Source organism: Mus caroli, unplaced genomic scaffold (genome assembly GCF_978045245.1).
Source record: "Mus caroli unplaced genomic scaffold, Mus_caroli_1 scaffold_15, whole genome shotgun sequence".
Lineage (NCBI taxonomy): Eukaryota > Metazoa > Chordata > Mammalia > Rodentia > Muridae > Mus > Mus caroli.
Window position 1 is genome coordinate 61,235,713 of NW_028227270.1, and position 26,110 is coordinate 61,261,822.

General features: G+C 44.8%; 1 protein-coding gene across 3 annotated transcripts in view; it reads right to left on the bottom strand.

The window, feature by feature from the left end:
* The window catches only part of Ntrk2 (neurotrophic receptor tyrosine kinase 2), a 334,118-nt gene that overhangs the window by 61,386 nt on the left and 246,622 nt on the right, over positions 1-26,110 (bottom strand). For all 3 annotated transcript variants that reach the window (XM_021180131.3, XM_029468409.2, XM_021180130.3), the window contains exons 15-16: positions 15,509-15,681; positions 9,373-9,607 (exon numbers count right to left, since the gene is read on the bottom strand). In XM_021180131.3, the coding sequence (XP_021035790.1) occupies positions 9,373-9,607; positions 15,509-15,681 (408 nt within the window). The remainder of the gene's footprint in view (positions 1-9,372; positions 9,608-15,508; positions 15,682-26,110) is intronic.

Sequence of the window (26,110 nt, forward strand, 5' to 3'; positions counted from 1 at the left end):
TTTCTCTCCAAAACATGACCAAGAAGCAACTCCTCCTGGCAGAAGGAGCAGAGACTATGGGGACCTAGGGTCGGTGTGACAGGGTTCTTAGGCCAGAGCTGCTCACGTTTGCCCTCCCCTCCCCCTCCTCATTTTCAGAGTCTGACTTGCCTTTTGTTTTTTTTTTTTTTTTCCGAGTGAACTTATTTGCCCTTTCATTTTAACATACCTCAGGCCACCAGGGTATAAAATAAAAGTTTTGAAGAGGGGCGTTTGCGGAAAGATTGTTTCTGGCGGGTGCATGCTTATGATTTTTACACGGCCCCATCCTTCCTCGTCAGACCTCACCTTCAAGGTTTGCGATCCCAGCAGCCAACTAAAGGCAGGAGGTCATCGCTGAGGAGCTTAGCCCCTGTAGCCACGAGATGGGAAGGTCTCGGAGTCCATCAGAACTACCCTCCTGTTGGTTCCTGTTTCACGAGCAAAGCAATTCCAACCTGCTTAGCTGCCGTTAGGCAACACAGCCTTTGTGTAGGCCTTTGGGCAAATACATTTCTAACCGGCATGATCACGAGAAACTAGAGACATGAAGCATTGTCTTGATTAAATGTGTGCGCCACCACTGCCTGCCTGAAGCATTGTCTTAAGGCTGCAGCACTGACCCTCCTTCCTTTACAGTCTCAGTGACTCTTGGTGTCAGCTAACAGGAGCATGGGCTGAGCAATGTCACACCAATTGCACACAGAGGACTGAGGCCCGAAAGCTTCACTTGCGGAGTGAGGGAGGAGAAAGCACCTGGTAAGATGACCTCCCAAGACTCAAAGGAGTCTTCTCACCTGTCCAAGAAACTGGGAAAGGTCGACTCCACCTGCATCTCTCCTACCCCAAGAAGCATGCAGCACACCTGTGTACAAAATGGATGGACGAATGGCTTCATGAGTAAGAAGAACCCAGGAGTCAGTAGAATTTCCCTCTATTCCTGCTAACATTCCTCCTTGGCTGGAATGTGGGTGGGACAGAGGCCCTGACTGTGCATCTCCGGGCCAGCTCTTGTACTCTAGTTTCTGCAGCTTCCTCTGGTACTTGGCAAAGGTCACCAGACCCAATAAGAAGTGAAAGGTTGTGGGGAGCTCCTTCCATAAGGACAGTGACCTGTGATGGCAGATCTCTCTCACTAAGCTAGCTCTTTGTCAGCTCAAAAGTAGAATGCAGTGGATGGTACTTCAGACAGAACAAGTAGCTATGGAGGTGGGGAGACTGTTTTCATAGATCCAAGGATATATCAGGATACATCTCCTGATGTAGACCCCCTTACTACTCTTTTTCAACTTAAATGTTGAATCTAAAGCTATAGGTATTACTAACAGGGCCTTATAGAATTTGCTAACAGCCCAAATCCTGTCGAGTTCGCAGCAAAGACGTCTCTTTTCTCCGGCCATATCCATGATGTCTACCCTGCTGTCTCTCCTTACATTCTATCAGATGTCTTCCCATCCTTTTCCAGTTCAGGGCTTCTAGACAATAGAACTATTTGGGAGTTTCCATCTTAATCCCAGGCTGAGTGCTTCTCTGTGACTTTCACTCTGATTTTCCAAAACTTCTTCCCTGGGGTTCCCAGTGCACATTTCCGGTACAGGGCTTGTCTCGGTACGGTGCAATGTGCACATAGATCCCACAGGCCTTTTCTCTAGACTCCTTTTGTAGTCAGTGTGCTGTATACTATTTGTTTCTTAAATATGTGTTGAATAAATAATGATTATTGAGTGAATGAAGGAATGAATGAATGAGAGGACCCTTGCTCTTACACTCCTAAAACTCGCAAGTGTAAATCAAAGTTCTTAGGCAAGCTCAGATACAAATTAAACCAACTTAGAAACTTGAAATAATTTATGCAAATCTCTTCTAATACAGAATTAGCCTGAACTCAATGTTCTGATTCCTCCCTGGCAGACGGTTTCTCTGAACTATGCTCTAAGTGTTGAGGGGAGAGCAGAGTGAAGACGATTTCAAAGAATAGACAATATATCTTTTTTTTTTCTGCTGAAGCCACTTTAAGCAAAAGAGCCCAACTAGAAAGATCTATAATTGTTCATCTGAAAGTCAAGAGTCATTGTGTAAGTATTTTATTGTGGCGAAGGAAATAGGGAAATGACACATACAAATGAGAGCCCAGAGCACAAAGGACATCTTGCTTTCAGGAAGATATTGAATTTTCCCTTGAAATGAACATTGGGTTTATTTTCAAGTGTTCTAGACATACATCTGCAGAGGAAGCTGTCCTGTGACAGTGCTCTGTGGAAGCCATCTTAGGCTTCTTGTCCTTACTGCTAACCAGTGATCCGAGATGGGACATCTCACAGCCCGAGTTACGGCTGTCAAGGTCAGCAGCCCTGGTATCTGAGGCACACACATCCAAGGCAGTCAAACACAAACCTGACAAATCATGGACAAAGCTGAAGTGACACACGCCTGCCAATGGTTGTCTTCATCAGCAACACTCTGAACCAATCTGTACAGATGCTCAGAGACAGGAGACTTGCTGTCTGCCCCTCTCACTTTATAAGAGGGAAAAGCATAGGAGATAACTCTGATGGCGTGAGATGCTTGCTCTGTGCTGTAATACCTATTTGGATGAACCAATGAGAGATCACAGATTTGTGAGACTGCCCTGTGTGTGGAAAGCAAGAGAGGAGAAAGAACTGGAGTTACCTCATGCTGCCTCTCAGAGAGGGAATAGTATTGGTACACTGCACAAGAAGAAACTGAAATAATTTTTAGAGTGAGTTTGTCTACTTACCTACTTTTTCCATCTAGAAATGTTTGCATTAGATAAAAAAAAAATCCTTAAACATATTTGTTTTGAAGGCCAAGGTAGGATAGCTATTTCTGTTTAAATTTTAAAACATTTAAAGACCTTTGATTATTTTCATTTTATGTGTGTGAGTATTTTCCCCTGCATGTGTGTATATGCACCATATGCATGCCCGGAGCCCACAGAGGCCAGAAGAAGGCAGCCAGTCTCCTGTTAGGATCGAGAGTTCCCATGTGAGTGGAACCCACGCCCAGGTCTGCTGCCAGAGCAGCGACTACTCTTCAGCTTGGCGACAACCATCTCTCCAGCCCCTCCTGATTAGTTTTCATCTGCGTGTCTGTTTCTTATGCCATCTAGGCTCTTCCTCCACGCTGTATCAGGGCTAGTTCATCAGGCTTTGCACATGGGCAAATAAGGGGCCAGCTATGGGATGGTTCTACCTGCTGTGTAGGCTGGGATGCTCAGCATGGCACACTCTCACCTTCTGTTAGACAATAAACTGGTACTGAGCATCCAGTGGTGATGTCTTAGTTCATTGTTGGTAACACTGACATCTTGCATGCTGAGCAGGGCCTTCCTTCAATCATTTCCCTTTGTCTGTCCCCTTAAATGTTGAACACATATCGACTCACTTATTCTTCACTCTTCTCTCACTCTTACAAAGGGATGAATTAAAGGATAGCATTTCTTATGGCTTCTATATAAAGCTAAAGCACAGGGCAGAACACTCCTTAAAAGCTAGGCTCTCAGATGTTTGGGCCTCTCCAGTCACCAACAGATTATGTTAATTCTACACTCATGTTAGACCCAAACATAGAAAACTACTGAAGTGCAAATTAAAAAAATAAAAACGAAGAAGAATTCAATGAATCCACGGTGGCAGAGTAATGACCAGGCAGAGTGATGTCCTAGCACAATGTGACACAAATTCACTTCCGATCGTTCCTGAATGTTGGGTTTTGCCAGCGGAGAAGAGGAAGAGAAAAAAAAATTGAAGGCTGGTGCAGAGAGCTGCTAATTAGAACAATCCAGAAAACAAAAATGCTAGAGTAATTTTGGGTCCGCCATGCCGGGCTGGTTTCAATGCAAACTCAGTGTTCTGATTTCTCTCTTCATGGGGAGGGTGTAATTAACTCAGCTGCACTGGGCTCCAGGCTCAGGCTTCCTGGTGCTGCCAGCTCCCTCGTGACCAGGAACAGCTGCCACCAGCTATTCCCACCAGCACAGAGCTGGTGCCCACCCCACAAGGCTGTGCACTGCCATCCCACAAGGCTGTCCAATGACCACCCCACAAGGCTGTGCACTGTCACCCTACAAGGCTGTGCACTGTCACCCCACAAGGCCATGCACTGTCATCTTACAAGGCTATGCACTGTCACCCCACAAGGCTGTGCACTGACCACCCCACAAGGCTGTGCACTGTCACCCCACAAGGCTGTGCACTGTCACCCCACAAGCCTATGTACAAGTTCCTGTGAGCAGAAGGTGCAGACACTTATTAGAGTTAGATCTTTCTTAAAGGTGAGCGATCTGTTACTTCCCAAACAAGTCAGTCCACTCCTACTTGTCATTTTCCATGCAAGACAACTTAGGTGTGGTGGCTTCAATGAGAAATGTCCCCACAGGCTCATGCATTTGAACATCCCTGGTTGGTGGCACTGTTTGGCGAGGCTATGGGGACTTTTAGAATGGGGAATGTTGATGGAAGAATTACATCACTGAGGTCAGACTTTACAACCACCCCACTTCTCGTCTGCTCTCTCTGCTTCTTGTATGTGCAGCTGAGATATGACCGCTCAGGTTGCAGCTCCTGCAGCACGTTTGCTGCTTGCTGCTTCCTGCTGTGCCTTTCTGCCATCGTGGGTATCCAGTTCTCTGGAACCATGAGGCAAAATAAACTCTTCCTTCTCTGAGTTGATTTTGGTCATTGTATTTTATCACAGCAACAGAAAAGTAGTTAATAGAACCAGGCTGTCCAACCTTCTCCCTGGTTACTGTGCCTGAAAGGGTTTCTGACATTGGTGGGGACCTCCCAAAAGGCTGTGTACTGACCACCCCATAAGGCTGTGCACTATCACCCCACAAGGCTGGTCTGGGTTGTTGAAGCAGATGGGAAGAAAGTGATGAGGAAATGTTTTTGGAAGATGCCGGAGAAAGAGAAACATCAAAGATAAGAAAAGTTCATGACGTAGAGATGGCAGCAGGGCACACAAGGAACACTAAAGGGCACACAGGAGCTCTAAAGGGCACACAGGGACTACTAAAGCTCACGACCTAGAGATGGTGTCAGGACACACAGGAGGCACTGATGGTGGGATTGGGCTGAATCTTATAAATGGTGATACTTGGAGTGAGGACAATGGGGTGCAGGGCCTCAAGAGGTGTTGAGTTCTGACAAAACAAGCAGTAATTCCAGCTTATCCATTTGACAGACTCAACAGTGTGTTGCATGCACTACTATATTTCAATAAGCAAAACTATGCCCCAAGCCAGGTCTTTGATGATGCTTTCATGAAGCCAAAAGGTGAACCATTATTTTGAAATTTTAGAAAAGGCTAAACAGAACACCTAACTCATTCCCCAAGTTTCCTACTGGCTGTCCTGTCTTCCATAATTTGCCTCTTTCTGGGGCTGTTCATTCATAAGCCATCTACGACGAAGGCTTATGTGAAGTTGGGGCCTGTTCCTCACTGTGAGCAAGTGAAACAAAAGCACAAACTTTCCTACTAGAGTCGAGTAATGGCCACAAGCAAGTAGAATGGAGTTGATAACTTTTTATAGATTTATTATTATAATTATTATTTTAAAAATACATGTGTATGTGCCTGTGTGAGTTCATGTACATCATGTACCTATAGATGCCCTTGAAAGCAGGAGAAGGCTTAGATCTCCTGCCACTGGAGTTACAGATGGTTGTGAACTGCCAAACCAAACCTGGGTCTACTATAAGAGCTCTAAGTGCTCTTAGCCCCTGAGCCATCTCTACAGCATAGTCATAACTGGGAAAATATCAAGACAATTTCATACATAAAGAACTGGGAATTACCAGTTCCTGTAATCCATAAGTACTTCAGTACTTTTTATATTTATATTTATTATTTTTATTATTATGTATATGTGCATGTGTGTACAGCTATGTTAGTGCATGTATACCACATACATGTGGGTGTCCTTGAAGGTAGAAGAAGGCTTAGATCTCCCCAGTATTGGATCCAATGTCCCAAGTGGAGGGTTTTCTAACAAATGACAATAAAAGATGGTAGACTGCAAATACCACTGTTTAAATAATGCATAAGTGTTGAAGATTAATTTTTTTATTAAAAGTACACAAGGCACTTGGACTTTACATCTACTTAGAATGTTGTACGTTACACCGCTATATAATTCTTGAATTACCTCCTCCATCCTAAACCCTGTACCCAGCAGCAGTCACCTTTGATGTTCCATCCCTCAAACCCTTGGAAAACCAACCAACTTCCTGTCCTTAGGTTTTCTCATTCTAGACATTCCTTGAAAGTGGAGTCACATGATACTGGCTTTTTATGCTTGGCTTCCTTCTTTTAATGTCATGTTTTTCTTTTTCGATTTTTTACACTTATTTAATTTATGACTGTTTTTGTCTGCATGTATGCATGTGTATCATGTGTGTGAATGCTGCCAGCAGAAGTCAGAAGAGGATATCAGATGCCCTGGAACTGGACTTATAGTAGGTTGTGAGATACTAGGTGGTGCTGAGAACCAAACCCAGGTCTCCAGCAAGAACAGTCAGTGCTTGTAACCAGTGAGCCATCTTGCCAGCTCCTTTATGGTGTTTTAACATTTTCTCTGTGTTGTGCTGTGGGATAGGCTTCATTCCTTTGGACTGCTGAATAATGTTCCATTGATTCACCATGTTGTTTTTGTCTATTTAACAGTTGATCCACACTTGCTGCCAGTGCCCTGGACCACCCACTGCCTGACCCTACTTGCCCTTGTGGGTTGGAGATGAGGTGGCAAAACATCAGCTCATTTAATAATCCGTAGGGGCGCCCTTTATACCCTCCACCTGGGTCCCATTGGTTCTAATAAGCATCTCTCCAGCAGTTCCTGGTTGACTGACATTTTCACTGTCAGCAATCCTTGGTCTCAGGCAGTCTTCAATTAGGTGCTCCTGCAGGAGTTGCCTTTGTGGCTGCATGGCCCCCAGCGTTTATGCAGAGGTGGCCACTGCCTTTTCTCCTACAGATAACCTAAGTTGCCTGTACTCTTTAGATATCATGAATAACTCTCCTAAGACCTTTTGTGTAAACAGAACTTCAAATTTTTTTGTATATTCATAGGGGTAGAATTATTAGGTTATATTGTGACTTTATGTTGAAAGTCTTAAGAGATAAGACTGTTTTCCAAAGCACCTGCACAGTTTTGCTTTCCCACCAGCAATGGATGAGAGTTTTAATTTCCCCGCATCCCTGACAACACATACTTCTGTCCGTCTATCTTTTTTACAGCATCCCAGTGGTCTGAGGTGATATCCAATTGTCATTTTTCTTTGTAGTTCCCTAATGACTGGGGTGCTCAACATTTCTCCCTGTGCTCCTGGTCCTTTCATATCATCTTTGGAACAATGTCTGTTCAAATATTTTGCTTAGGTTTGAACTGAGTGTCTGATCTTTTTATTACTGTTCTCTGAATTATCTTTCTAGAGATGATTCTGAGAACGTTGAGTTTCACCTACTTCAGTCCTGGCACTGGGATGAAATACACCCTTACTCATTTGTATAATAATTAAATCACATTTATTGAGCTCTTTCTTTGTTCTAAATCCTTTTTTTTAAGTTGTTGTTTGGACCACATATTTCTCCTTTACATACTCATGAGGATCAGCAAAAGCTCATCTCAGAAAAGCAGTCACCCATTTCTTCTGAAACTGGGAGACACTTATCCTCCCTTTTCTTTTTTATTATTATTAATCAGTTATCTAATTTATTTACATTTCAAATGTTGTCCCCCCTTTCCGGTCTCCCCTCTGCAGCCCTCCCACCCTGCCCCCCTCCTCATTGCCTCTAAGAGGATGCTCACCCACTCCCTCATCCCCATTTTTCACCAAGGAAAATCAATTTAATAAAGCAAATGCATCTATAAAATACCATCTGTACTTCAAGTGTCTGGGAAAAGCCAGCCATGTACAGACTCGAGGCAGGTGCTGCTTCTAAGTTCTTTTTTGTACCCTTGAGATTAAGATTTCTCACGTCTCCCACAAACACCAAGAAAGGCCCCCAACTTGACCTCTAGAAAACACTTCACTCGCTAGAAATGAGCAATGCTCAACAAAGCAACAAAGGAAAAGCCATCACAAAAGTCTGCTGAAGAGCACGGAGCAAGACATCGATTCAGTTTCTTAAACCAAATGTAGCAAAGTTACCAAATAGCAAAGTTACAAATTGTCGCAAAGTTACAAAGAGTTGCAAAATTACCAAGTGTAGCAAGGTTACCAAGTATAGCAAACTTACCAAATATAGCAAAATTACAAAGTATAGAAAAGTTACCAAGTGTAGAAAAATTACCAAGTCTAGCAAAGTTGGCAGCAGGAGAGGACCAAGCTTAGGAACTCAGAGGGTTCATCTTCCAGCTACATAATCACCAGCTGTATCAAGGCCAAGGTTGGCATCGCCTCCACCAGCCCTACCCTGTTCTGGAAGGTGGCAAGTGACACAACCAATGAATATTTCAAGACCATGCTAAACCACCCCTCGGCTACAGCTTCTGGGTTTCTAGAAATGTCCCCATTCTTTACATCCAAGTACCAAGACCTCTCCATTTGCAAATCTAACATACTCGGAGTGTGCTAACCACAGGTAGCCAGTGGATTTGAAGCAATGGCAGTAACTCCGCCCTTTTGTGATCAGAGTCTTTCAGAACAGGCTGCCAGAACCTCTCTCACTGTCACATGTGTGTAAATATTCTGCTACTATTACCCAATGTAGTTCTAAGAAGAAGCTGTTGTCATGGTCCTCTGGACTACAAACAAGTTCATACATGTTCATACACTCTCAAGGTGTCTAGTTAGCATCTCCCAGCATCAAATGGAAGTTCTTGGTTAAATCCATGACCCCTGTGCCCTCGACCAACACCCTGTAAACACTGATTCGGTTTCTCTTGGCAATGTGACACAATGCTCTGGAAAGCCACAGTAAAGTACAGTTTGCCCTAACACTTATATGCTGGACCTATCCACATACTAGAACATGACTGTGTTCCAAGCAGCACTTTCAAGAAGTAACTTAGGGGAAATGGGACCCGTAGGGTGGACTTTGATCCAGTCGGCTGATGTCTGAAGAGGAGATTTAGAAGTGAGATCTTCCATTAAATCTCATGCATGTAAAAATAAAGATTGTGGAGAATATGGAAAGATGGCAGCCACCTTCATTCGTGTAAGAGAACCTGAGACATCATGCCCACTACCACCGTGATCTTGGAGGTCTCCAGTACTGTGAGGAGTCAATTTCCACTAATCAGGGATGTCTTCTTTCGCCAGCCCAAGCATATGAATACAGAGGCTTTCCCCTACTTAAGACGATCTCCTAGCTGGAACAGCTACTCACCCGATAGTAGTCGGTGCTGTACACATCTCGGGACATCCCAAAGTCCCCAATTTTCACCAGCAGGTTCTCTCCCACCAGGCAGTTCCGAGTGGCCAGGTCACGGTGCACAAAGTGTTGGGACGCCAGGTAGACCATACCTGCTGCGATTTGCTGAGCGATGTGCAGCATCTGCGACTGCGTCAGCTCTGTGGGCGGGTTACCCTCTGCCATTAGCACTGCATCGGGCCCGTGTGCCCTGCGGGGGAACACAAGGGGTTAGAACCTCAGCTGGAAGACAGGAAGGGCCCTCAGTCTCGGCTCAGCAGCTGGGACTGGAGGACACTACCTGACCTGGGTGAAAAAGAGACCAGGATGCTCCAGTCCACACACAGTTTTATCTCTACAGCCAAGAATGCACCTAGCGGCCTCATTTCTACCGAGTGGGATGCCAGGGCCATGTGGGCTGGAATGGCAAGTCCCTCCCCCCACAACACATCAACATGCTAATGTCTCTGGGAATTCAGGACTCTGCTCCCATAAGACATTGGTCACTGTCTCAAACTCTGAGAAGCATAACCCAACTGAGAGAAAGAAAAAGCAACTTATGGAGGTTGGCTCTTCTCAAGTCATGATCTTAGCATCTTTGGAGCCCTATCCTTACTCCAATCTGTGATCCGCTGGGCTACATTGCCCCAAGGCTAACTGCTCCAGATGTCCCCACCAAAGATCTATGGACAAGTGGAGCCTTTAAGTTGCCCTTGACTCCCCACCCCACTTCCACCCTCGCCGAGGTAGTTACAGAAAATAATAAGTGTGTCACTGTCTTGGACAAAGCTGGCCACCCCAAGGGAAAGTAAGGGAGTGGGTGTCTCCTTTTAGAGATTGGAAACACTTGCAACATAGGTGGAGAGCTTTTCAATACATTTTAGAAGGGGGTAACTTTGTCTGTGGGTCCCAGAACTGCATATGGGTGTTTGAAAGTGAGAGAGAGAGAGAGCCAGAATTACCCAACATTTTTAGCCTAGATCCTATCATGCCTTCCTTGAGCTGCTCCCACCCGAGGTACACCTTTATCCCCCAAGGCTGTAGACTACAATGACTCTCCTTTTACATTTCTAAAACATGCTGTCACCAGGCTTCCCCCACCCCCTCCTCTGGGAGCAAGCAGTGGCAGAGGCGTGGGGCGTGTCCCAGTCCACCACTATCTAACACCCTGATCTGGGGAAGTGTTTGAACTTCACTTAATCTGTAATTTCCCCATTAGTCAAAGGCAGAAGGGGGGTATTAGGCTGGGTGATCCTTTGGTTCCCTCTCTGTTGATGAATATCAAGATTTAACTATTCCCTAGGGAGATTTAACTATTCCCTAGGAACATCCTGGTTTCATAGCAAGCAAGTCTTAACAGTTTTCACCTCTCCTCAGACCTTAGGTCTCGGCTGCCTTTTGTAGCACCCAGGAACAGCCTGAAGAAACATCTCTGGAGGTGAGAAGACAAGACAGGGCACAAAAACCAAAGCCCAGGCTGTCAGGATTGAATTTGAATCCAGTCCCAACACAGTTATATAACTTTCTGGGTCTGTTTCCTTATTCTACAAACCAGATCCTGGGAGCACTTTCCTAAGAGCATCAGCATGAGGAAGACTTGAGGATCCTTCTAAGGAGGGAAGAGGGGATTTTTATAGAGCATGGGGCAGGACTTTGCCAAAACAGGGCCCTTAACGAAGAGGTGCGAAGATTTGGGGTACATAGGAACTTTCCTTTTCTTGAGAATGCCAAAGTTCTTCCCACCTCACAGAAGATTCCTCGCTGAGATCTCAACCTCAGTAAAGTACCTAGAAATACACTAAACTCATAGGGAATCCAAAAGACTAAGATACACTTAGGCATTCAGGGAATGAAGAAAGTAGGCCAATGTCAGCCATAGCCTGTGCCAGCTACAGAAAACGAGACTCCTGTGTCTGCAGGAAGCAGTGATTCCAAACCCCTCCTGAGAAGGCACCTCTGTAAACTCCAGCCTGCACCAGCCTCCTACTCCACAAACAAACAAAAAGCTCATAGCCCCACACCAGGGCTCTTTATAGTCCTGAGCATGGGGGAAGGCTCTCACACTCTCTAGTAGCCATTTTCCTGCCCACTTCTGAGAAGGTAAGAAAGCTTTTCCCTGATAGAAGCCTCTACACACCTTTGCTTTCTTGGAGTGGATGGCTCTCAATTAAGGGAAGAATGGGTGAGCCTCCTGGATGAGCTCTTAAGAGGAGCATGGAGTCCAGGTCTTCCTGCATCTCTTGAAAAACAAAAACTCATGCTGCTTCTTCTAGGGGGAGCTCCTTAAAAAGTGCCAAGTGCCCCAGTGTTCTGGGTTGGGGAGCCAGTAGCAGGCTTCAGCATCTACAGGAGGCGCTAATCCTTGCTGCTCTGATGGTCTCTGGCATGGCTTGAAGCTGGCAGTTTTCCACCCTGAACTGGCTCTATGACTCAAATCTCTTTCCTATTAAGTGTTTCAATGTGTAGTGAGTGCTAGTGACTAAACTCGGGGCTTGTACAGACATCTTACTATCAAGCTACATCCTAGCCTCCTTCTGTTTTTTTTTTTTTTTTAAGATTAAAGTGAGTTTACCTGTTAAATTTCACATAAATAAAAATCAATTGGCACATGACAGTTATACATATTTATGGGATATAGTGTGGTATTTAATGCATGTGTAGAATGTATGAGGTAAGATTACAACAAAATAATTGATATACATATCACTTAAATATCTATCTTCCCTTGTATTAATAGCATCATCTCTCTAGCTATTTTAAAATATGCAATCAATTTTCGCCAACCATTGTTACCCAACCCTGGTCACTAAGACTTATCCATTTCATACAATGGCCTCCCTGTTCATCCTTAAATCATTCTCCTCTGAGGGTGTTCACAGCCACTTTCTCTGGAAGAAAAGGGCGTGTTGGGAGTCTCAGTTCTGGCACCTGCTGTATGACTCAGCTTCTTTAACTGTGCTACAAGAGTGGTAGTAGTAGTACTAATAAATTTATCATTAATTTTTAATTTTACTACTTGGTTTTCATAAATTAATACATCTATATGCTTAGAAAATTTGAATACAGATTACCTGTTACTACTTGAAAGTTACTTGTCTTCCCTTCTCCATATTAGAAGGGAACTTGGGAGAGATTGTAGAGGGAAAAACTGTGAAACTCCTGAAACAAAATTTTCCTTCTCTTTGGCCACTCCACTGATGTAAGACCTGGCCACACTGTGCTCGGTGTATGTGTTCTTACATGAATAAGAAGGTAAGAGACATAAGACATCTGGCTTTGTCAGGCTCTGCCAAGATGTTTGGAGATCTGTGATGGCGGCCTCAGGCCAGGTCTCCTCCCAGGAAGAGGACAGCCTGTACTTGCAATGCATCACTGCACCTGAGGTCTGCTCCTTGGCAGCCACCCTGTTCCAGAGTTTAGCAGATTCTGGAATAAGTTGGCTGAGGTTTTAAGTGCTCCACACCCTGTGTAGGATGCCAAGGGAGGGCTTCAGAAGGCCATGGGGACTCTGGGGCATGACTGAGAGTCAGAAAGTCAAAGGATGAGATGCATTGTACATACTCACATGCATACACACACATTCACACACAATATATGCACAATGCACCCACACATGTATACGCACATTCACATGCATACACACATGTATTCACACATACACACTCACACATGCACACACACATGCATGTACACACTCACATGCATACACGCACATTCACACATATACATGCACAATGCACACACATGCATATGCACATTCACATGCATAATACATGTATACACACACATATATATGCATTCACATACATGCACACACACATGCGTATACACACTCACATGTATACATACACTCTCACACATTCACATACACACATGCACACATGTACACACATGCATTTGCACTCATACCCATATACATTCACATGCCCCCCACTTGAATACACACACTTATGCAAACACACTTATTGCACTCATGCACACATGCATACACATAAGCATGTACACTCATATCTACACATAGTCATAGCCACACATATTCACACTTACGTATACATGCTTCCCCCCACATATTTGTGTACATATACACACACTAACACACACATACACACACTCCCACACACCTTCGCATTCACACACAAAACATATATACACTAATGTACATTCACACATATATGTACTTACATTCACATACTCATGCGCACACACACACACACACACACACACACACACACCCCACAGTCTTAACATGCAGATGCACATGACTTCATGCAGATAATTGCAGGTAAGTTTATTTTGGTTGAATATTTAAGAAGGGGCATTTTTGGATTAAGAACAAGCCCGAGGAATGATGAAAACATTTTTTTCATATGAACAATAGCCCTCAACCGAGATGGTGTTTTCTCTTCTCTTTACTTTAGCTCTGACAACATGAAGTATGGAATCTGCCATTACCCTGTCTTTTACCCACAATGAAAACTTGGCTAACACAGGATAATGGGTTAGGATTGTCTCTCAATACTTTGAATTTTCCATGTGTTCCTGGTCTCACCTGGCATCCCCTCCTACACACATCTGTAGGGACAGCAGAGGTCCAGCCCAGGCAGGAACTGAGCAGTATGTGTAACGAAGACAGAAACCATACAAATAGTCCAGACGACAGCAACCCACACAGCCAGTTCTGAAAGCACTGTCCCCTTCAGCCATCCCTCCTGGGACTTACTGATTACTATGCCCACAGTGTGACTCTTGCAGCAACACATGAAGCTGTCTGGGGATGACTTCTGTGCAACACCCCGGGCAGCAGCCTGGGACATGAGAAGAGGCCAGGGAGGACTATGTATGACCATTACACAAAAGATGCCACTCACTGGGATCTGAGATCCCTGAACCAAAGGAAATAGAAAACTGTGGCAGAACTAGTGGGTTGTGGGAGCAAATGTTACTGATAACGTCCGCTCTAAACTCATTCTTGAGATGGACGTTGTACTGCCTTCGGGCGGGGAATAGAAGGCCAGGAAGGGAAGGCTATCAGTTTGCTACCCTCACATTTTGTTTTTCCCAGGATTCCATTCTCTACTGGCATACACAGAATGTGCAGGCTCATACTTCAAAGATGCCAGCCAATGTTTAAAGAAAGGAACGCATAGAAAGGACTTAAGAGTCTTGAGGGCTGGAGGGGGGGGTGGTGTTCCTGAGCAAGGTGGGCTGAAGACCCACTCAGGAACCACACCGTGCTGAGGAGGAAGGAGAAGCCATGTTCTCTTGCCCATGCTGGGACAAGTGTGCCCCACCCTGATGCCTTACATGTAAGATCCATTTTTTATTTCCTTATCTGCCTGATGCAAACGAAGACATTCTTAGCTTTCTTCCATGTCATGTGGTGTCTATGACTCCCAATATGCTTCTTTCTAGACAGTCACACGATGGGGACATCCACCAGGGCTCCCCGCCAAGGTGATCAACAGCCCAAGTCATGTTATCAAACTCATCTCTTCTTGGGATCCTATTAATGACTGAGTTGGTCACCAGCAGAATTTTTCTAACAGAGTTTGCCCATGCTACGCCATGCCAACCCATGCTAGCTCAGTAGAAACAGTCGCTCAGAACCCTCGACTCACATATGCCAGAGCTGAGCACCGGCTTCATGTGCATCTGGAGCGATACCACCCTGCAGACACACAGTCTGTAGGAAGGAGAGATGCGTTCTTCTTTTCCCTCTATCTTTCTGTGTCATGTGTGAGTGCAGCCATCACCAAGGAATGCTCCAATGAAAGGCCTGAGCTTACCTTCACCCTTCCCAGGAGCTTCCCATGCTTGCCCTGCTTATCTATCTGAGCAGTCCTTTTGCCCTCTTCTCAAACCCAAGTTGGCTCCTCCCCTCACTAAGCTCAGGTTGGCTCCTCCCCCTCACTAAACCCAGGTTGGCTCCTCCCCCTCACTAAGCTCAGGTTGGCTCCTCCCCCTCACTAAACCCAGGTTGGCTCCTCCCCCTCACTAAGCTCAGGTTGGCTCCTCCCCCTCACTAAACCCAGGTTGGCTCCTCCCCCTCACTAAACCCAGGTTGGCTCCTCCCCCTCACTAAGCCCAGGTTGGCTCCTCCCCCACACTGTACCTAAGGAACTTGTTGAGGTCCCCGTGCTTCATGTACTCAAAGACCATGATGAGTGGGTCACCCTCCACACAGACACCGTAGAACTTGACAATGTGCTCATGCTGGAGGTTGGTCAGCAGCTCAGCTTCCCGATGAAAGTCCTTGCGTGCATTGTCGCTGGCGTCCTTCAGCGTCTGTGAAAATGGAGACATCAAAGAGAAGGTTGTTTGGATAAGGGATTCCACCAGTGAGTCCTAAGAATTCTAGAAGGGATGCGCATGTATCTAATTAATTACACAAAATGTCAGGAAGCACCGTCATTCCTGGGGAAATATTAGTTGTGCTTGTGAGGTCTCTTCCTCATGGGTACACAAAGGTCCCGAGCTTGCAGAGCAGTCTCCTAACTGCATTCTCATTGAGTTTCAAGGGAGCTTATCTTACGGGCTTTACGCTTCTTACCCTTGGTCTGGGTCCAGTGATCACCACGGTGTCTGTCAGTTCCTAGTGCCTGTTGAGATTTCTGTGGTACTATACACACTTCTCTACTCAGATAACCCTTGAAAATGGTTCTTTTCCTTAATTTTTATCTATGTAGATGTATTTGCATAGAGCAATAAGTGCATGCATGTGTGTGTTTGTACCCGTGTGTGTGTGTATGCGTGTGTGTGTGCATGTGTATGTGTGTGTGTATGTATAGGTTCCCACAGAGGGTAGAGGTGCTGGACCCCATGGAACTGGAGTTACAGGTAGTTGTTAGGCACGCGAAGTAGCTGCTGGGAACTGAACCTGAATCCTCAATAAGAGCACTATGCTGCAGTCTTAACCACTGAGCCATCCCTCCAGCCCCTGCTCATGCGACTCTTTAATAAATTCCAAAGAGCACAGGGAAGAGCACGGTGAGGCCTGGTAGTCCCAGTGTCCAGCTGCAATCAGGATCATGTTCCGTCTTTACGCGACACCCCCTAAAAGCTTTCTCCAGCTCGTTCCCTCTACACTGGGAATGTCCCATCCCTTCAGCTGCAAGAAAATCAGCCAGTCACATGGTCAGGATCAAAAACCAGCAGGGCCTAGGGTGAGTACAGATGAGGTGCACAGAGCCTCGTAGGAAGCTCAGGAGCATGAAGAGGTGATAGAACCACCTGACAATCACGGGGTCCAGCCTGGGGTAAGAAGCATGAAGCCCGTGTGATGTGCCCCATGGAGTCCTAGTCATCTGCTTGTAGCCAATGTCCCATATGTATACTCCATTGTCACATATTGTCACTAAGCCAGGGCTGTGGCAGAAACAAAGACATATTGAGCTGGTCTTGGTGGCACATACAGTTTAGGTTAGAGATAGCAAGTATGGAGAACTATGTGTTACAGCTTGCCAGGTGCTTATAAAGCCTTAGACTTAACTCCCAGAATCATAAGAGGAAAAGCAGCCATGGACCCTAATCTTGATCCAGGTGATTATGAACAAACACATAGAAATGACACTTATATAATGAACTATAAATCTGGCACCCCATGTGAACCAGCTTCCCTGTGTCTCTGCTTGTCTACCCCTGGGCATTGTTCCCCTGAGGCCTACAGTTCCAGGACCACCATATGTGACGTTTACAGCTGCTCAGATAACAATGGATGCTGCCTCTGCATCCCTGCACAAATCCTCCCCTTTGCCTGGACTGCTCTCTTGGGTGTGGTTGAACAATTCTCTACCCCAACCCCCAGAATGTGTGGATGTTTACTGTCTGTACTAAAAGGGATTCTGCAGATGATTAGAGCACAGATCTCCATATGTGGGGATGAGCTGGGATTGCTTGGGTGAGCCCAGTGCCTAACAAAGGCTCTTGTCAGGTGCAAAGACAGGAAGAAATTAGATAGCATAGAAGATGCTACAAGGAAGGCTTTGAAAATTATCTCTGACTTAGAACTTCATGAAGGAACCAGTTCTGCTGATACCTTCACTATAGTTGAGTAAAACACCTCTGGACTGTGGAGAGACAGTTTGTGTGTTTTGAGTCCCTGCGTGACAGCAGTCCTAGGGAACTAATACATCTCGCCAACACTAGCAGTCCTTTGCCTCTCTGAGGAGGGTGGCTGACTCGTGCTTTCTGCTGTCCCAGCTCAACAGAAGCCTGATTTAGCTACATGGCCAACCTGTATGGCACTGAGTAAAACCCCGAGTCAGTCATTGGGTGCAAGGTGCCTCCGGAGCACAGTGTCACTATGGAGTCCACCACAGGCTTAGCTTTCAATTTTGTTTGCATTGAAGGGCCACAGTTAACACAAGGGAGTGTCAATGAGGATCTGGGCTCCCCAGGTCTTCTCAGGGAAACAGCAGAAGGAGGCAGTGCTATCAGCAGCCATGTCTCCAGAGCTGGCTCTTCCCCTAACTAAAGCTCTGGGTCAGCACTTAGTGTTCTCCATGGAGTTGTGACCCGACTCGAGGAGACAGAAATCACAGGTGTTGCTTCCATTAGACCAGAGACAGTGGCATCTTAGGGGAAATTGTGAAGTGGCCCTTCACTGTCCCCTCAAGCACCATGGGCTCTGCCTGGAAATGGGAGAAGATTTGGATCATGGAGTGCTCAGAGAGGCCAGAAATCTCTGATGGTCATTACCATGGAAACAGCACACTTCCTCACGTGATTATGGAATGAACGCTAGCCGAGTGGGGTGTGGGTCTCTGCTTCTCTAAATCACGAGAAACTGAGCTTGCCATAGCCCCTCTGCTTCCCAGGTACGGTCAAGCTGGGTCCAGACTCAACATCTTTGTCTTTCTGTCACAGAGGCAGGAGCCATCACAGCCAGGCTCTTTCCTTGATCTTGGAGAAAACACATAGACCCTCACATTCTTTGCCTCTGTCTTACATTTTGGCTTGGGGTATTGTGTCTGTGTACCCACCAACTTATCAGCAGCTGTTAAGCAGCTAGAAAACCCTGAAATCCAAGGTCTGCACTCAGTAGGGATGATAGGGTGTGGAACAGAAGCGAAAGGTGGAGCTCTCAAAAGGTATCATGTTGGCCCACACAAGGGTGGGAAAGGAGAGACCAAGAGGATCAAGCAAGAGATAAAGCTGGCTTTTAAGTTGGGAGGGCTGCCCACTCTGTCTTAGAGACTCGGCCCTGTATCTTTCCTCCTTCTAGCAATGCTCCAATCGTGCCCAGGTAGAAGAGGTTCTAAGTTAGAACTGAGAGTCTCAGGTTCAAATCCTGGCCACACCCTGCTCCTCTAGGGACCCTGTTTTACTCTCCACTTCTTAGAGGTGATGGAAGGATGCTCCCAGGGGTCCTTTGTCTAAAGGACATTGATGTGACTTGAATCTGAGAACAGATCTCCTGTGTTCAGTTTTCTCACTCAAAAGGGTCTACAAAAGATAAACGGTGCACAGATACCCATTGGTACCCACTCAAAGCAGGAGAATGGCACCTCTGCGGATGTCATCATCTGAGTGCGCGATTGCTAGGAACATCAGGCCGTATGTGGAGGCGTAGTGCTTGTCCCATGCTCTCCCAGAGGCTTCGGCTTTTGATTCAGAGCCTGCTGCAATGTATAGGGAAGCTTGTGTCCAAAGCCTTGTGTTTATCATGTGCCTAGAGAGGGGGCTCAGCCTTCTAGGTGTTTGTCACAGGGTAAAGACAAATCCTGCAGAAAAGCTTTCTGAGCAAGCTCCAAGTATGTCTTGTTGACTCAAGAAGGCTAGAGAGAAAGACGTAGCCACAGATAGGCACACACACAGAGAGAGAGAGAGAGAGAGAGAGAGAGAGAGAGAGAGAGAGAGAGACAGAGACAGAGACAGAGACAGAGACAGAGACAGAGACAGAGACAGAGAGACACACACAGAGAGAGAGAGACAGAGAGACACAGAGAGAGACAGAGAGACAGAGAGACAGAGAGACAGAGAGACACCAAGAGACAGAGTGATTCACAAGGGAGGAGAGAGAAAAGGAGGAAGGAAAGAGAAAAAGAGGGGGAAAGCAAAAAGGGGAGGGAAGGGAGAACAGGGGAGAGGGGCAGGAGAGAAGAAGAGAAGAAGAAGAAGAGGAGGAGGAGGAGGAGGAGAAGGAGAAGAAGGAGAAGGAGAAGGAGAAGGAGAAGGAGAAGGAGAAGGAGGAGGAGGAGGAGGAGGAGGAGGAGGAGGAGGAGGAGGAGGAGGAGGAGGAGGAGGAGAAGGAGAAGGAGAAGGAGAAGGAGAAGGAGAAGGAGAAGGAGAAGGAGAAGGAGAAGGAGAAGGAGAAGGAGAAGGAGAAGGAGAAGGAGAAGGAGAAGGAGAAGGAGAAGGAGAAGGAGAAAGGTGAAGCAAGAGGAGGGCAGAATATTCTCTGGGAGAGAAACAACCTGAAGATTTTGATAAGCATCCAGTATCTCCATGCTTCCAGTGGGGACTCTTAGTGCACTGTCAGAAATTGCAGTTCAGTCACATTTTTGGAACCAAAAACGATTTTACTATTCATGGACCAAATGCATCCTGCAAACCTGGCACCCTCCTGCGTGCCCATCCATTTTTGCATGTAGGGCCCTTTCTTTGAAATTATGATTCAATTTTATTTTAAGAGATTTTGGAAAATACAGAGGTAACGACTTGGGCAAAATCACAATTTTGGCACTAAAAGGATAGGATTTTTGTGGGGATAGAAACGGGGCCAGACAGCAATCAGGAGCTAGAAGATTCTGCATCGAACCTGTTTATAAATATCACCTCTGTCTCCATACCCTGTCTGATTGTCATTGTACTCAGTTATGGGAGGCTGGGCTGGCTGCCGAGTGCCTGACAATGGGAGAGCAGGGTGTGGAGCCCAGCTCACCTGTTGGCGGTCCTCAGTCCTCAGGACTTCAGCCTCATTGGTTTGACTCCTTTGCCCAATCACCATGCATTCCTGTTCCCTCCCTCCTGTCTGCCTTACAGTGTTACTTCTTCTTTTTCAGCACAGAAATGTGAAACCAGTGAAGTGAAATGCAAGTGAGGGGTAGAGGAGGCGATGGAAATTCCTTTCAAAGGATGAAGCAGAAACTTCAAACCAAGGGGAAGCCAGATCGGGATGACCTATCTGGACAGTGCACCTCGCCAAACTAAATGCTGAGAGTCTTCGAGGCCTAGGTGGCTTAAGGAAAGACTCGATCAAAACAGACCTTTTCCATGCTCACTACAACGCTTGAAACACAGAGAGGAACAAGGACAATCCCAAGCTGAACGTGAGGGTCATGGGGATTTTTGGTTAATGTGCCAAAGGTCCTTGCGTCAAGATCTACTGTTCACAGAAAACCTGTACTCTCCCGGTATCTTCTAGCCCTGCCTTATCTAACCGAGTAGACTCTAGTTATGCTACCAGTTATCATTTTAACTGTTGTTATTCTAAATTGTGATGCTTTAGTTGAAAAACAAACACAGAATTTTGGAAACTTGTTTATAATCAAACCTGTTTATAAATATCACCTCTGTCTCCATACCTTGTCTGATTGTCATTGTACTCAGTTATGGAAGGCTGGGCTGGCTGCAGAGTGCCTGACAATGGGAAAACAGGATGTGGAGCCCAGCTCACCCGTTGGTGGTCTAACGGAAAACTTATTTTTTGTGGCTCAGATTATCCTGCTAGGAACTGCACTGTTTTACACAAGCCACCCCTGCAAACTATTGAGAGGGTAAGCCATGTCTTGGGAACATGAGAAGGCACTTCAAAGGTGTAGAGTTGAGATACAATTTAGGGAGACACCTTTCTTACAGGGTTGCCACAGTCAACAGCCAGCCAAACATTCAAGCCTTAACCATGATTTAAAAGAAAGTAAGAGATTCTTCTCTTAAAGGAAAGGTAAAGGAAGCTGCTATCAATTGCACACATGGTAGACTCTGGAGAGTCATGGTTTAGTAAACTCAGAGAAAGAAAGAACTCAGTACAAATAAAATCTTACCAGTGACCAAGTGTAGTAGGTAGGTCCCAGAGATCCATAGAAAGGAAAGGCCAAATAATTATACAAAGCTGTTACCATCCATTATACAGTGTGCTCTCTGTATTAGAAACCAATAATACAAATACATATGCCAACCCTACTAACATGGCCTTTGAAAGAACTTTAATCATGTACTAAGTGACAGTCTCAAACACAAGAGTCACGGCCAGGTTGTTGATGGTTTCCATCTTTATTTTCTCAGTGACTCTGGCTATTGGGGCTCAAATGTAACAAAGAGAGGCATTGAATTAGGTTCTAACACACATGCTTTAAAAGACTCTGTGATCTGGGGGATAAAATTGAGGCCTGCATGTCACATCAACTTACATAATAGGAAATATTGACCTCTGGAGACAGAAAACAAGCTTAGAGATGGTCAGAGAAAAATAAACATCAAATGGGAGATGAAGTCAGAAGTTAAGCGCAGTATGGCCAACTCAAAGTGTGTGCAGGCTCTGAACACTCTGGCACGTCACTGGGAGTCAGTTCACCAGACATGAAGGAGCTGGTGGCTCAGCATGGAGCTTAGCTTGACTGTGAGTTAGTCTATCATGTAGCAGTAAATTAAAAGGGTGCCTGGCTATTTCAGTTCATACATCCAAGAGATACAGAGGTATGAAGTGAATCCTCAGGCTGTGTTTGATGCCAGAGGAGTTCTCTTTGGAGAAAAATAACTGAAGTTCTGGGATCTATTTGTGTGTGTGTGTGTGTGTGTGTGTGTGTGTGTGTGTGTGTGTAGAAGCTGGAGTTTGTTGTTCTTCAGGCTACAGCCCAAGTTTGATTCCCAATTAGAGTGAAGTATCCTAGTTTGATTTTAATGCCTCTGAAAACATATGACTAAATTGGAGATCACCCAGAAAACAGTCACCAAAGGGACCAACAAGGCAAAACTATGTCTGGTCAAGGGCTAATAATTAAAGCTACTAAGAAACATCTTAGTGGAGCTCTTTAGCAACTGGAGTGCATAAGGGGTTCTTACAGGAAAGCTCTGCTCTCTAACTTATTAGTGCACTGGAGCAAGGATCATAGGATCAGAGGTGAGGAGGACACAACATCTTTCCCAACACTAGAAGTAACTGGGACCAGCGGGACCCAGGCACCCAGGAACTCCACCCAACCAGTGGCACAGGTTCCTTCCAGTCTGGGCCGGTGCCCTGAGCAGACCTTGAGCTCAAACTCTGCAGACAGTCCCACAACACACAGAGGAAGCTCCACTCCTAGGTGCTGTAACATGCCCAGGATCATAGGATCAGAGGTTCCCAGAGCAAACCTTGGACACTAATTCCACAGCCAGTCCCACAACACCCAGAAGAAGCTTCAGTCCCAGGTGCTCTAACAAGCCTGGATCACAGGATCACAGGATCAAAGAATCCCAGGAGCTTGGTCATACCAGGATCTCAGGGTCCCAAGGCAGCTTGACTCCCAGGAGCTCTAACAAACACAGGATCTCAGGATCACAGGATCCCAGAATCACAGGATCCCAGAGACAGCTGAACTCTGAAGAGTTCTGACACAACCAGGATCAGAGGATGGACAGGCTCCAGTCAGATATGGCAAAGGCAGGTAGCACTAGAGATAATCAGATGGTGGGAAGCAAGTATAAGAACAGAAACAACAGAAACCAAGGTTACCTGGCATCACCAGAATCCCATTCTCCCACCATAGCAAGTCCTGAATACACCATCACACCAAAAAAGCAAGATTTTGCTGCATACAGGAAATGCACCTTAGTGACAAAGACAGACGCTACCTCAGAGTAAAAGGTTGGAAAATAATTTTCCAAGCAAATGATCCCAAGAAACAAGCGGGAGTAGCCATTCCAATATCGGATAAAATCAACTTTCAACCAAAAGTTATCAAAAAAGGTAAGGAAGGATGCTTCATACTGGTCAAAGAAAAAAAAAATCTACCAAGATGAGCTCTCCATTCTGAACATCTATGCTCCAAATGCAAGGCCAACCATATTCATAAAAGAAACTTTACTAAAACTCAAAGCACACATCACACCTCATACAATAATAGTATGAGACTTCAACACCCCACTCTCAGCAATGGACAGATTGAAACAGAAACTAAATACAGACACAGTGAAACTATCAGAATTTATGAACCAAATGGATCTAACAGATATTTATAGAACACTTCATCCTAAAGCAAAAGAATATACCTTCTTCTCAGCACCTCACGGTACCTTCTCCAAAACTGACCATATAATTAGTCACAAAACAGGCCTCAACAGATACAAGAAGACTGAAATAATCCCATGCACCCTGTCAGATCACCATGGACCAAGGCTGGCCTTAAATACCAACAAAATCAACAGAAAGCACACATACACATGAAAACTGAACAACACTCAACTCAATGATAACTTGGTCAAGGATGAAATAAAGAAAAAAATTAAAGGTTTTTTAGAATTTAGTGAAAATAAAAACACATCATACCAAAACTAAAGGGATACAATGGCAGCAGTGATAAGAGGAAAACTCATAGCTCTGAGTGCCTCCAAAAAGAAACTGGAGAGAGTGTACACCAGCAGCTTGACAGCACACCTGAAAACTCTAGAACAAAAAGAAGCAAATACACCCAGGAGAAGTAGAAGGCAGGAGATAATGAACCGTAGGGTTGAAATCAATCCAATAGAAACAAAAAAGAACTATACCAAGAATCAACAAAACCAGGAGCTGTTTTTTTGAGAAAATCAACAAGATAGATAAACCCTTAGCTGGACTAACTAGAGGGCCTAGAGACAGTATCCAAATTAATAAAATCAGTAATGAAAAGGGAGACATAACAATGAAACATATCTTAAAATAATTATGGTTTGTTGAATATTAACAGTTGAAAATACTAGAATCGTGTTCTACAAACATCATGTAAATATTATTGATAATTTTTCTCACTGTGTTTGAAATTAGCATTTTCTTAATGTTTAACTTCAAAGAGTTTTTGCTAGTTTGAAAATTTTAAAATATACTTACTGATAAAATAATTTATCTCCTAGAAACACTGATAACCTTTTAAAAATAAACTGATAGATAATGTACACAGATATATAATGTGTTTTAAATACTCTCTCACTGTTTCAGGTGGTATCATATAAGGGCTTTTGAATATACTTCTTAATGATTCATTTTTAATATTTTATGCTCTTTTACTATGCTTAACTCCCAAAGAATATTTTGTATGTTTTGAAACAATTTAGTACTCAACATTAGACATAGGATCCTCAGGTATGGATAGTATTAAATTGTGTTCATTAATGATATTTTTAGGGTATGAAAGGATATGAGCAAAATTTTTATCTATTATTTCATTCTCAAAATACTCAATATTATTAATATGTTTTATGTATAAAAAGGATTTAAATAATAAAATTTAAGAAAAAATGAGTGCACTGGAGCATGTATGCACACACACACACACACAAACACACATGCTTACATACTCCCACCCACACAGACACACATACACACATGTGACACACATGTATACACACATACATACACAAGCACACGCAAACACATGTGCATGTGCATGCACACACACACACACACATCAAATAGAAGTAGAGAGCTACTTAAGTCTGGACAACAAAGACGACCAAACTTTTAGCAAACTATCATTATAAGCACTGTGATTCTGTTCCAGGAGCCCAGTGAAGAACCAACAAACAGCGCTTTCTGCAGCCTGAGTCCCATTAGAACACACAAATGATCTTTCGGGGGAACTATTGACAAATGTCCTTAAATACAACAATTCTTCATAAACTTCCATTTTGTGGAGACAAAGGTTTCATGTGTCAGTGTAAATGGAAAAGGTGGGAAAGGAGCCCGAGGAGAGGGAAGAAGAGCAGGAGTGGGACCTCTCAACATGTCAGGATGTGCAGAGGGAGTGACATCTGTAGTAAGAAAGAAGGAAAGGAAGAAAGCTGTGATCTCTCTTAGAAATGAACTTGCTGGGCAGATAAATGAAGGCTAGCAACTCTGTTCTCTCATCTATGAATCTTCCTACTGCTTAAGGATGGAAGAGAATGCGCCTTTAACCTCTGGTTCTTCAGTTCCATACGCACAACACACACACACACACACACACACACACACACACACACACACACACACACATTTGGAGACAGGTAACCTTCGTTGCTTCTTTCCCTGAAAGTGGCATCTTTGGTATACATGGTCACTTTAGATGACTAAACTATAGGTAGATGTTGTGGCATGAAGATTAATGGATTCTATAGATGACTGGCTGGGAAAACTGATCCCTAATTCCTCTTCCCAAGAAATCCTAGAGGCAGTGTAACCAGTTGTTGGTGTGTTTTTTTACCAGTCAAACATCAGTGAGCAACTGAGGCAAGAGAGAACTGGAAGCCCAGAGGGATCTTGGTGCCTTCTGCTGACGAGGCATAGAAAGACAGTCACGAGGACTTCCTTGAATCATGAGCAAGCTTTTGGGTCCCAAATGAACCAACCATAGTAAGAAATGACTCTGACTTCATGTTTGAGATGGCGGTCTTTTGTATTTTGCCCAACAGATTGTACAGCATCTCTGATATTTCCCCAGACAACCCATAATTTCTCACGTTCAGTCTGTGTGCATTGTAGGGATGACTCCACTGTTCATGTCCACAGGTGAATTCGTGCGACTCGTGCCCAGGTAATCGGAGTATTTTGTTATGACATAAC